The 13,564-nt window shown below is 36.8% G+C and overlaps 2 protein-coding genes across 3 annotated transcripts; one reads left to right on the forward strand and one right to left on the reverse strand.

The window, feature by feature from the left end:
* Nucleotides 1-4,823: 4,823 nt before the first annotated feature.
* On the reverse strand, nucleotides 4,824-9,808 carry LOC143630271 (purple acid phosphatase 5-like). The gene is made up of 8 exons (XM_077099330.1): nucleotides 9,307-9,808; nucleotides 9,006-9,215; nucleotides 7,730-7,841; nucleotides 6,104-6,330; nucleotides 5,816-5,954; nucleotides 5,504-5,724; nucleotides 5,306-5,427; nucleotides 4,824-5,177 (listed from the first exon to the last, which is right to left on the reverse strand). The coding sequence occupies exons 1-8, from the start codon at nucleotides 9,454-9,456 to the stop codon at nucleotides 4,982-4,984; spliced, it is 1,377 nt and encodes a 458-aa protein (XP_076955445.1). The 5' UTR covers nucleotides 9,457-9,808; the 3' UTR covers nucleotides 4,824-4,981.
* A 560-nt stretch (nucleotides 9,809-10,368) lies between these two features.
* LOC143630323 (protein RTE1-HOMOLOG-like) lies at nucleotides 10,369-13,554 on the forward strand. 2 transcript variants are annotated; one of them, XM_077099376.1, is made up of 3 exons: nucleotides 10,369-10,485; nucleotides 12,575-12,852; nucleotides 12,942-13,554. In XM_077099376.1, exons 2-3 carry the CDS (start codon nucleotides 12,583-12,585, stop codon nucleotides 13,365-13,367), a joined length of 696 nt encoding a protein of 231 aa, XP_076955491.1. In that variant the 5' UTR covers nucleotides 10,369-10,485; nucleotides 12,575-12,582; the 3' UTR covers nucleotides 13,368-13,554. The 2 variants fall into 2 exon arrangements, with proteins under 2 accessions (XP_076955491.1, XP_076955490.1); XM_077099375.1 differs by having other exon boundaries at nucleotides 10,375-10,485; nucleotides 12,561-12,852.
* The last annotated feature ends 10 nt before the right edge of the window (nucleotides 13,555-13,564 follow it).

Here is a 13,564-nt window from a genome sequence, read left to right on the forward strand (position 1 = left end):
GTGTAAAGAAAGTGTCCGATGTCAAGATTCCTTTATTAAGGAAACCATTCAGTGATTGTATATTTATTATATTTCCATTTTCACCTTAATCTATATTTAGACAATTATTGTGGTTGTTATTATTTATCATAGAATTAGCCTTAGATCTCTCCTTACCTTTGTATGCATGTTGTAAAGGGCTATTTATAACCTATGTATTCTGACTAATAATGTAAAGCATTCTCATTATATACCAAATCTTCATATGGTATCAAGAGCCTCCATCTCAAACGAGAATTGATCCTACTGCAACATTTTTTTTTTCAAACACTTTCCAATCTCCTTTCATGGCACCAATCACAGTAGTTCAACTCACGGCCTCTACCCACTTTAACGTCACTCTCACTGACGACAATTTTACGGTATGGCGTAAGCACGTCTACTCGACCTTGATTGGTCTCGATCTCGTTCACTTCGTCACCGGAACCAAACCAACTCCAGCGGAGTTTCTAGATGCCGAAGCCACCAAACCAAACCCGAACCCGAACCACTATCCATGGTTCAGACAAGATCAAATCATCCTGGCGGCTCTGCTAGGCAGTTGTTCACCCACCATTCAAACGATGATTGCATCGGCCGACACAGCCCGGGAAGCATGGGAACGATTGGTCACTAGTTATGCGAACCCATCTCGGTCTCGCGTCATATCGCTAAAAACCAAACTCGCATCTAACCCCAAAGGCACTCGTACCGTTACGGAATACTTACGTGACATGAAGTCAATTGCGGACGAACTAGCACTCGTTCAAAACCCGGTGAAAGACGAGGATCTCATGGTTCACATTCTCTGCCAATTGGGCGATGACTTCAAAAATTGTCCACAGTCGCTTCGACTCCTTAGCTCAAATCTCACATTCCCAGAACTATTTGAGAAGTTGATTGACTTTGAGAGGGAACTTCAACAAACCACTGTGGCACCACCTCTCATGGCAACAGCCAACTTCACCTAAAAATACTCAAGGACTAATTCAAGATCCGCACCAGATAGGCGTAACATGCAAAGCAACTTCAACAACAAATCATCCCGCAATCAATGGTCTAATGGCTCCAATTGCTAATTGCTAATGTCGCAACATCCTCCTATATGTTTGATACGGGAGCTTCCAATCATGTCGTTCCAGATCGTGCATCCTTTCATTCCGTATCCGAGTATGGCGGACCGGATGAAATTGTTCTTGGAAATGGCAACACCCTTTATATAACCCATATTGGTCAAACACACATTCATACGTCCAAAGGCTCTCTTGCCTTAAAAGATGTTTTGTGTGTTCCTCAATTCAAAAATAAACTCATTTCTGTTGCAAAATTGTGTAAAACTAACTAAGTTTCTGTTGAATTTTTTCCCACTCATTTCTTTGTCAAGGATCTTCGAACGGGGGCACGACTAATGCGGGGCGAGAATTACCTTGATGTTTACTATGCAAACCTTCCAGCCCAACCTCAAATAAATGTGGTATCCACTACATCGCCTCTCGATTGGCATCACAAACTCGGGCATCCTTCTATTCGGATTCTCAAGAAAATAGCCAAATGCTTGGGCTTCAATTTTAATTTTCTCAACTTTCATTGTAATTCGTGTTCCATCAATAAAAGTCACAAGGATTCCTTTGGCATGAATTCATTTACTATTACAAAGCCCCTACAATTGTTATATTCGGATGTTTGGGGACCGGTAGAAAAATCGGTTGATGGTTTCACTTATTATGTGATTTTTGTAGACTATCACACAAAGTAAATTTGGCTATATCCAATGAAAAACAAATCTGACGTCTCCACTTTATTCCCATAATTCAAATTACTAGTCGAAAAGTTTTTTCAAACACCTTTAATTTCTCTCTTCACCGATAATGGTGGAGAATATATTGGACTTACCGCATATCTTCAAGCTCAAGGCATTTCTCATTTCACCACCCCGTCGCATACCCCGGAACAAAACGGTGTCGCCGAATGGCGTCATCGGCACATTGTGGAAACTGGTTTATCACCCCTTCACTATGCTCACCTTCCTCTATCATTTTGGACACATGCTTTTCAAACCGCCGTTTATCTCATAAACCGGCTACCCACTCCAATCCTTAGTTTCAACTGTCCATATTCAGTTCTCTACAAAAAAGAACCAACCTATACCAAACTCAAACCGTTTGGATGCTTATGTTATCCGTGGCTTCGCCCGTATGCAAAATCCAAACTTCACCCTCGTTCAGAACAGTGCATGTTCTTAGGCTACTCATCATCCAAATCGGCCTACAAATGCTATGATTACATCAACCGACGTTTATACCACTCCCGACACGTGGAATTTATTGAGAATAAATTTCCATTAAAATCTCAAAGCCATTCCTCAACCATTCCTAATACGGACCAATTTTTTGGTAATACCCCACTTACCCAATGTGCTCCCAAGACCCAACATCCCACTTCTCCTTTATCACCCCACCCTACTCTCCCAACCCAATCCATACAAAACCCACCACTAGCTCAACACAACCAACCAACACCAATCCAACCTCATTCTTCTAATTCATCTGCACCTTCCAACACATTCTCCCATGACACATCTTCTACCACAAGCACGACCAACCATTCGCAAAACACCGCTGAACCCGACACCACCGCTCAATCTCAAAACATTACCGAATCTCACACCACTTCCTCGTCCACAACACCTTCATCACCATCTCTCCCTACATCTTCGACCACCTCAACTTCCCCGCTACCCCCGCGCACCCGCAAACCAAATACCAAGTATTATAACTCCAAATTTATTAACCACACTACCCTCCATCCGATTTCTTCATCGCTTGAACCAACAACTCACAATCAATCCTTAAAAGATCCCGAGTGGCAGAAGGCGATGGATAATGAGTTTAATGCTCTTCTAAAAATGCCACATGGGAACTCGTGCCTCATTCGCAACACAAACCCATTGGTTGCAAGTGGGTATTTCGCATCAAACGGCGTCCCGACGGATCCGTTGAGAAGTACAAGGCACGTCTAGTTGCCAAGGGATTTATTCAAGAATATGGCAAGGATTACTTTGAAACATTCAGTCCGGTCACTAAACATGTAACCATTCGTACGGTTCTCGCCATTGCCTTATCCCAAAACTGGTCCATCCGGCAACTCGATGTTAATAATGCCTTCTTGCATGGTACTTTGCATGAGGATGTTTATATGTCTCAACCACCGGGCTATGTTAATCCAGATCTTCCCAATCACCTTTGCCATCTTCGAAAATCTCTCTACGGGCTCAAGCAAGCACCGCATGCATGGTATATGGAACTTGCCACATTCCTCATTGAACTCGGTTTTTGCAAATCGTTGGCCGACCCATCTTTGTACATCTATAACCGGGATGGCATGATCACATATTTTTTGGTTTATGTTGATGATATTTTCTTAACCGGCAACAACATTTCATTCATTCAACATATCATTCGTGCATTATCCGAAAAATTTTCCATTAAAGATCTTGGCATGCTACACCACTTTCTTAGCATTGAAGTCATTCACACAACCACTGGTTTATTTCTATCCCAACATGCTCATGTGCAGAATTTCTCACCAAGTTTAAAATGGATGGAGCTAAAACTGTTGCAACACCACTTAGCGCTACTGAGTCACTCTCTCTTGTTGATGGATCGCCTACCGTTGACCCTACCCCGTATCGCCAATTAGTGGGCTCCCTCCAATATCTTGCCTTTACTCGACCTGATGTTTCTTACGCGGTCAACAAGCTCTCTCAATACATGCATGCACCAACTCAACTCCACTGGCAAGCCTTAAAGCGGGTTCTTCAATACTTGAAAGGCACTATTCATCATGGTTTGTTTCTAAACCGTGGCTCTCCCATCGACCTTACCGCTTTTACCGATTCTGATTTGGGTGGAATTGCCAACGAGGGGCGTTCCACAACTGGCTATATCATCTACCTTGGTTCCAACATCATATTGTGGCGCTCGTCGCGTCAAAAGTCAGTCTCTCATTCTTCAACTGAGGCGGAGTACAAGGCATTAGCAAACGGTGCAGCTAAACTATCTTGGGTCCAAAATCTACTATTAGAGCTTGGTCTATCGGCAACTAAACCTCCTACATTATTTTGTGACAATGCCGGTGCTACTTATTTGTGTGCCAACCCGGTCTATCATTCGCGCATGAAACACGTGGCACTCGATTATCACTTTGTTCGGGAAAAGGTAACTAATGGTTCATTACGGGTTCTACACATTCATTCCGCTGATCAACTTGCTGATGTGCTCACGAAACCGCTCAGCCGGGGTCCTTTTCACAAATTTCGATCCAAGATTGGAGTCTCCGATGGATCCTCCATCTTGCGGGGGCATATTAAGGAAACTATTCAGTGATTGTATATTTATTATATTTCCATTTTCACCTTAAGATATATTTAGACAATTATTATGGTGGTTATTATTTATCATAGAATTAGCCTTAGATCTCTTTTTATCTTTGTATGCATGTTGAAAATGGCTATTTATAGCTTATGTATTCTGACTAATAATGTAAAGCATTCTCATTATATACCAAATCTTCATATCCTTTTGGTCCAATTAATTTGACTTTGGATTGTTTATTTGTATTTTATAATAGTGGGAAAATTGTTTGGTGTCATAAAACCCAATATGTTAAATGTTCTCAAAATAAAATTTACTGACTTTACCACTTATTATTTTTTTTCCCAAAATTTGCATGTTAAAATAGGTCTAGTTAGTTAAAAGTCAACAACAGTTAGTTAATGAACTAAAGTAGTAATTAGTTTTTGACGATTAAACCAACAAACTAAATTAACGTCTCAATAAAATAAACCAACAAACTTAAAACCTATCAAAACTTTAAGAAATCAATTACCTAGTAGCTAATGAAATACGAAACTATGATCTAACATGAATAATGAATAACCAATGACCAAAACTCATTAGGCTATTCATGAGTTGGAACTGCTCTCTTCTTTAGGAAACCAGTAACGATTATAGAACCAAATAGAATCACCCGCTATAGGAACGCTATCTTGATTACGATGCCAAGTGTAAAACGCGTGTGTTCTATTCTTTATCTCCAGTAATGCGTGTCCAAAGCTCGCTTCTCTAAAAGCTGAGTAACTTGGTTGATGCTTTATGAAACTGCAAATTACAAAATCATTTCAAATTATGCAACTTACATAAAATTATATCACAAATATGTCATTTTGGTTTGTACTTTTGAAACATTTTGATGACAAAATATCATAGATATACAATAGTAAAATTACCTGTCAGCGATACCCTCTATGTTCCCACCGTCGCCTATAGTGATATAAACCGGAGCTGAAGAGTCTTTCACTGGACTACTAATTCCTTCAGTTATGTTATATTGAACATTTGATACTCTCTCCTACATGTGTAAATATAAAGTCATAATTAAAACGTAACGATGACAATAACAGTAACAATACTAAATAAGAACGTACCGAGCGTTCATACGAATGCACATGACCGGCAAACACAAGATCAATTTTATACTTAACAAACCATGGCTCAAAGACAACTCTCATAGTTTCTCCTTCCTTGTAATGATAGTTGTTGCTGTTATACATTGGTGAATGCATGAGAACAATCAGCCACGGGGTTTCGGTCCTGTTAACTTTCGGAAGTTCCTTTTTGAGCCAACGGTATTGAGGAGTGTATATTGCTAACATACAAAGACATGTTAGCTAGATCAAATTAAGATTCATATGTAACTAGTTAATTTTTGAAACTAAAACAATTAGTTTGATCATTACAAAAGGCCGAGTAAGAAGAAAGCACGATGATATGTGTCGATGCACGCTTAATGGAGTACCAAAGTGGCGAGGTACTTCCTGAAGCTCGGAAAGGTACGTGGTATCGGTGCTTGTATGGCTTGAAAAGAGCATGTTCTCCCTGAAAAATAATACTTCATTAGATATAATACATCAGTTAGAGTTTCTTATGATAGTTTTGCCGCATATGATTCGATTACTTTTCCTTTATAACTATTGTTATTGTTTACTGATGCATATAACTTGATAAATTAATACATAATATCTTACAATTTCAGGAGCAAGGTCTAGTTCATGATTTCCAGCAGTATATATCCATGGCTCGTAAGCACTGCTCTTCTCAATGAACCGTCCGAATGTATCCCATTTCTCGTTATCATGGAACGGATGAACGTCAGCATATGAAAAGTCACCGAGGAACAAAACAGTTTGCCCTTTCTTGCAAGCCAAGTAATGCTCCAAGGTTTGATTTGATGCTTGTGTTTGTCCCAAATCACCTAACAGATTGACCCACAAAACAAGAATTTGTTAATTATTTATTTCTCATCTCTTATTTCATGTATTGTAATGAAAAAATGGCAAAAGACGTTCTTTACGTTTGATCGTTTTTTCACTAGTCGTCCTTTCGCAAAAGAAATTGCAGAAATCATACTTCATGTATCAAATTCCCTTCACGTTACGTCCTTTAACACTAACCATGTTAAATTTTCAGTTAAATCTTGTAAATTTGAAGGGTATTTTGGTCATTTTATAACTTTATTTAATAAATAAAAAAATTATATATAAAACCAAATCTTTTACTCTCTCTCTCTCACACACACATCCACCATCGTTCTCCCTATTTCTACAACCTAATTAATTTGTAAACCCTAATTTTAATTTGGGGGATTTGAGCTAAAGGTCCCAACTTCACCGAAAAAAATGAAAACGAAGCCCGCCTTGGATCCAATGATAACTGATGATGCCACAATTGTAATATTCAAGCTCCACAACCCTTCCAAAGACACACCTGCAACCCTTATTCACGTACCAAAGCCAGCAACCACCGCCGTATTAAAAAATCAAGCATCTCTAAATCCAAGAAAACTAAATTGCTCTCTTTCTTCTTCTCCGGCGAAGCACCACCGCATATAAAATGACGAGGAGTACAGTTGTAGAAGAGTTCCGATAACACCGCAACATCGCCGTATCAAAAGGGTTTTTCTCCGTTCTGAAAGAAAGGAAAATCAGATCTGAGATATTTCTGAGGTTCGTAACAAAAAATGCAGAACCATAAATCGGTCTTGATTTATGCTTGAGCCAATCTCTGTTTGCGCAAGATTGATTTGACTTGTGACGAATTTTGAGCAGAACCATATATCAAGAATTGAGGAGTGAAAATAGATTAGTTAAAGAAAGTGTAAATTCCAAGTTTAAACGGTGGGGGTGGGGGGTGGTTAGTTGGTCGGATGCGGTGGTAGGGGCCTGGTTATGCTACCACCAGACGACGGTGGCTGTGGTGATTCCGGCGATTCTGGCGACGGTGGCTGTGGAATAGGATCTGAACGATGGTAGTGGTGGTGGCCTTGAATCGGAAAATCATGGTTGGGACTTGGGAGGGTGGAGAGAGAGAGAGACATACATTTTAATTTTTAGTTTAAATTATTAAATATATAGTAAAATTATAATATTACCTTCATGTGTACGGCACATGATCAGATTTAAGAAGAAAAATTAACTCTGTTAGTGATAAAGGACATAACATGAAAGAAATTTGAAACATCAAATGTGTTTTCTGCAATTTCTTATACAAAAGGACGACCACTGGAAAAACGATCAAACGTAAAGAACGTCTTTTTGCCATTTTGTCTATTGTAATTTTAGACATCACAACAACATATGGGATTGAACGTTTACCAATGAGCCCGAACGTGTACGGAACATCAGGGCCTACTTCTGGAGGAGTTGTGAACCAAAAGTGGCGCGTGCTGTTACCTTTGCCAAGCTCATAAATGTACTTTGTGTTATACTGCGTAAATTGACGGTTAAACTAGTGAATGCAACAATTGAAAAATAATAAGAGAATAAATAGCTAGGAACACTTCATTTCAACTTGTTTAATATCTATAAATTATAAACATGTAAATATTGCACGGTTCTAACTAGTGTAAATCAAATTGGTTTGATTAAAATCATCTCATGTATGCGTTGATGATCGTTAAAAGTAAAAGCACATTTAATATTAAGGGAAAAGGAATATCTCATAGAATAGTAACCAACTTTCAAAAGTGTTTCAATTAGGTCACTCATGCATATTTTTCTCAAATCGGGTCACTAAATCTTTAAATAGAGTCTCACCGATTTTTTTGAGCGTTAAGAAAGAAATGGAGGACAAGATGTGGGGGTCGGAATTTGCAATATATGTAGTTATATTTTTAAAAAATTAAAAAAATTAATTATATTAAAATTCAAAAATAAAAAAATAAAATTCACGTCGCCACTCAACGTCAACATAAAAAAAAGATAAAAAAATCTCCTATGTGAAACAAAAAAGAAAACGTTAAAAAAACATGTTAAAACCTTTAATTTAATAAAATATGAAAGTTGAGTGACCTAATTGGAACACTTTTTAAAGTTGAGTGACCTAATATGAACAATTTGAAACTTGGTTACTATTCTATGAAATTGCCCCGGAGGGAAATCAACAAAATGTCTAATTTGACCGATGAGTTTGAAAAACTAGTCTTGACTTGTTTCTTTTACGTCTGTCTTGGTGCAACAGATTTTCACATTGGCAACAAATTTTCATCTAGAGCAAAAGAATGGATCTGTTGCGCCAAGATTGAAATTTGTTCGCCTAGAGACATTTGTTAAACACTAGTTGATTAAAAATTAGAAAAAAGTTAAGTCAATTGACAAACTCATGGTCAAAATGGTCATTTTGGTAATTTTCTCTAAATAATATAAGTTGATACCCCGATGATCCGCCACAGATTGGTCAATCACCCAAAATATATTATATACATATAAAAGTTCTATAGGTAATACTCGGTGATAAGCAAGGAAACATTGTCTCCATCACTACTATATTTGACAAAATATCGTTTAACAATTTTGACAATAAGATTTCATACAAGATTTTGTCTTACTTTTCATTCATGTTAATTGAAAACAATGTGTTTAGCTAGGGTACCTTCAATCTCTTGATTGTAGCATGATGAATGTAGGCAGAAGAATAGTTATAGTATTTGTAAGTGGTGGTCATCGCACGAGCATAGCTACGTTTGATACCGTTTTTCGCATTGGCTTCCCAATAAGTCACGGATTTGGGTTGTTCCTCCAAAGGCGTCACCCATGAAACTATCATACTCCTCCCAGTGTAATCACCTTGTGTTATATGAACCTACATGCATATATGCATTTACATGTTAACAATAATACTTTCTCTAGTAGTACATCAATAATGCAACATTTGATCATATAACAAAATTAACCTGTTCAGGAGCATTGTAACCATGAGGTGGCGGGAAATGGCTCTTCGGAATCTCGATGGATGGGGCGGCTTTTCTAACGTAGCTGCTTGTTGTACCAGCTTCACTTACTCCGACACATAAAAGAAACAATATTGTTACGAGACACCACATGATTGCTTGTTGGCGGCTACGGTAATGTATTGATGAGATTTTAGCAACTGTACGTAATTTGAATTTATAAGGAGATGAACTACTAAACAGGTTGAGTCTGTTAAGATCCGTTGGATTCTCCTTAATATTGCATTTGAACGATAAACTTGGGAAATAAAATCAGAACACATTGGCCAATTTTTAAGGATTCTAACATTTGATTAAAACACAGCATTTCAAAACTTGTGTTATATTGAAAACTATATTGAATAGCATTAAATAATTAATTATTCTCATTAACTTTACATCATATGATCTAGGACTGATTCAACACGGGTTTTATACTTTTATAAATTATGATCATTAACTTTGCCTTATATTATTTTAATTACAAAAATTTGGTTATTATGTTATGTTTTGATAAATAACATTTTAACCTTTTTAAAGCAAATGGGTTATAAGAATTCAAACTATGACTTATTAGTTGATAATAATCCATAATGACAATGTGATCGATGACACTCTTAACTTTCACTTTTGTTGTCAAAGTTGTTCTCGCTCTAGCGAACAAATAACTTCACATGCATCTAGTCTTCATTTATATTGTTTTAAACAATTTTCATTATGCTTATTGAAATAACAGTTAAGTCAGTTGATCATGAGAGTAGACACAGTTCATTTTCCTTTAGAGTTAGATGACATTAATCAACAAAAAGTTAGAACTCGTATTGATTACATTTCTAGTATCAATCATCATCTACAACGGTTTTTCCCTTTTTTTTTAAAAAAAAAATTGGCGACTTGATTATAATTGATAACATGTTTATTAAAGTATCTATTTTATTAAGAAGTAAACATTTTAAAAATACATTGTTAATGCTAAGATAGTTAATAATTGAGATGCACGATGCGCGCATTATATTCAACTGCCGGGTCAGGTCAAAGCATGATATGGCTTTTTAACCAAAAACAAAAAGAAAAGAAGAAACACATTTGGGATCTTCTGAAACCGTATGATCAAGTGCAGCAGCAGCAGCAGCAGATCGTAAGGTAATCTAATTATAATTATCTCTCTTTCTTCAGATCTTAAATTATTCATTTCATTTCATTTCGTCTTGTACGATTGCCGGTTTAGTTTGGGGATTCATTAATTAATATGAGTTAGGGTTTTCTTTCTATATCCGATTCCGATCAATATTACAACTATCTGCAATACGAATTATATTATTATTGCAACGATCGAGTCCATGTGCATTTATTGTTGTATTGGTTAACAAATTGGCACAAAATGTGAATATGTTGTTAGTTCTGGATGTTCGAGATGGTGCGGTTTCTTAATGTTGTTGAAATTACTCAGCCAAGTCTTATGGTTGATGGTATGATGCTTAATTCATCAATAAGTGTTAAGTTAGAGTCTTAGAGATGCCTCCGTGAACTGTTCGTTTAGTTAAGCGAATGAACATCAATACGTGTTTTGTTCATTCATCTGAGTTTGTTTATGCTCGTTTACATATTAAGTAGAACATTATTAAATTGTATCTGGATGAGTCATCTAGTTGATGTTTTATATTTGTTCTTTTGTGTTCATTTAAGTGTTAATTTATGTTCAGTTACATTTGTTCATATACTAGCAATGTTATCCGCGCGTTGCAGCGGTTTATGATTACAATCATCATTTTTATTTAGTGATACTTAGGTATTACATTTAAATCAAGTAGCATGGTATAGCGGTTTATCACATGTATGCCAATATTTTTTCTCATTCTTTTATATGTTATAAGTTCAATTAATACATGAATATATCAATAGAAAACAAAATATTAACGGTTGTTATAACTATCAAATAATAATGTGTGGTTGCTAATGCATATATATGCCGAGTTTTCATATTAATCTTTTTGTATTATAGAACAGAGATAGTTCTTTTCTCTTCCAAAACGTATAAAGCCAGTGCCAGACAAATAGAAGGGCCCTACGTTTAATACATCAGATAATTAGTAGGGAAAACGTTTAAATAATTTCCTCCTTCAAATTCCCCGACTAAGAGACGTATTTCATACAGGCAAAGGCATTTAACATTCTTGTAATATTCCGACGTCTAGTGGCGTTTGGCCACGTCTTGCATGTAACGTTTGGCCCCATGTTTGTCAACCGACACGCTTGCCGCTGACGCTCTCTATCTTACATACCCGGCCATCATTTTTTGTTGTGTAGAGTGCCGTCGCTATACACCAGATTTTCCCTTACGCGGTAAGCATTGGCGACAGCGTAGGCGTCAAAGGTGGCGTCACTGAAGATTATACCGTGATCTGGGTGTTGTTTCCATCTCTCACCATGCATGGTAAAGATTGTGTAACAATAAAACATTGGAAGTGGGGTTATTGATGCATATGAATATGTATATATAGGTTTGGATGGCAGTTATTATGGTTACAGGGTGGTGGTTATCGGCGAAATGACGCAACGGTTAATCAAACCGTTGTTTTTCCTTTTTTTGTTAAATAAACGGTGTCTTCATTATTGTAATGGAAATGTATCTATTGAAATAAAACTGGTGGCAGTTAAGAGACAACACGTCTTTCAAAAAATATATAAGTTATAAAAAGTAAAGAATTGGGTAAGTGTAAAACACTAAAACAGACTAAAAGGATACATAAGATGCTTTGTCTCAAAATATTTAATATAATATAATATAAGAAAATAAAAGAAAGAAGAAGGATATCCGGTTATTAATAAAAAAAACATAAGATAGGGAGGCTAAAGATATAACATGTGTTTGGTAACCAATTCTAAATGTAATAAAGATAATGTTCATACATCTTTGTTCAGTAATGTTCATTTATGTCCGTGAACTGGTCTTTTAGATTTTAGCAAACGAACATGAGCGTGCTCATTTTTTTAAACGGACGAACATGAACACAAATATCTGTACGATTAAGTGTTCGTGTTCATTTAAAGTTAAATGAACGAACACGAGCATTCCCTTGTTCGTATTTGTTCTATTTGTTTACAAGCCTAAGCTTCATGGTCTATAAATTGTCAATACATGAATGTGTACGTGATTTTGTTCCCTTTTATATATCATTGCCAACATTTAAGGTTTTGTTTTTTGTTGTGCTTAAAAGGTTGAGCTTTACAGATTTGGCTATGGAATCAGATGCAGAACCTAGAGGTGGCATGATGATTGAGCAAGATGCTCCACATAACAGGCTGATTGATCCGGAGAGAGCGCGCTTTCCGTGCTGCATTGTATGGACACCTCTCCCAGTGGTTTCATGGCTCCTTCCCTTCGTTGGTCATGTTGGGATAGGCAGAGAGGATGGAGTTATCCTCGATTTTGCAGGGCCGAATTTCGTATGTGTAGATAATTTTACATTTGGATCTGTTTCACGTTACATCCAAATAAGCAAAGAAAAGGTAAAAAACTAAATTGTATACTTCATACTTGTTTCTAAGGCTTAATCTTTTATTGATTATCATGCTTACTTGCTTTCTGTTTATGACAGTGCTCCATTACTTCCAATCCTTCAACCACTTTCAGAACCGAAGAAGAGTATAGTTTAGTAGAGTCAGGAAGAAACCAGTACACGTGGGATGATGCATTAAGAAAAAGCACACAGGAATACCAACACCGAGCCTACAACATCTTTAGCTGCAACTGTCACTCATTTGTAGCAAACAATCTCAACAAGTTGGAGTTTCAGTCTGGTGGGTGGAATGTGGTGAACTTGGCTGTGTTGATATTGTTTAAGGGCAAATGGGTTAACACAGCATCTATGATTCGATCTTTTCTGCCATTTGTGTTGGTGTTCGTCATTGGAGTCACCTTCGGAGGGGAAACCTTTCTAACATTCTTGGCGCTCTTTGCGTTTCTTTTTGTTGGATGGTTTCTTTGCGGTACATATTATTTCAAAAGCCTTATACATGTCTAGTAGCTCTTTTACATGTAGCTTTATTAAATTTGTGTTTGTTTTGATTTTGTTAGTAGAACCATCACTTATGTTTATACAAGTTCTTAGAATTATGCTTGTACCATGAATATGAATAAGAATATGGTTCCTTGTAAAGGTCCTGTTCTGACTCTTTTAACTTCAAAGTTGGTATGAATCTTGTTACAAATGTACTGGAT

Source organism: Bidens hawaiensis, unplaced genomic scaffold, assembly GCF_021521415.1.
Source record: "Bidens hawaiensis isolate Kalapana, Puna unplaced genomic scaffold, B.hawaiensis_p1.1 tig00005637_1, whole genome shotgun sequence".
Taxonomy (NCBI): Eukaryota; Viridiplantae; Streptophyta; class Magnoliopsida; order Asterales; family Asteraceae; genus Bidens; species Bidens hawaiensis.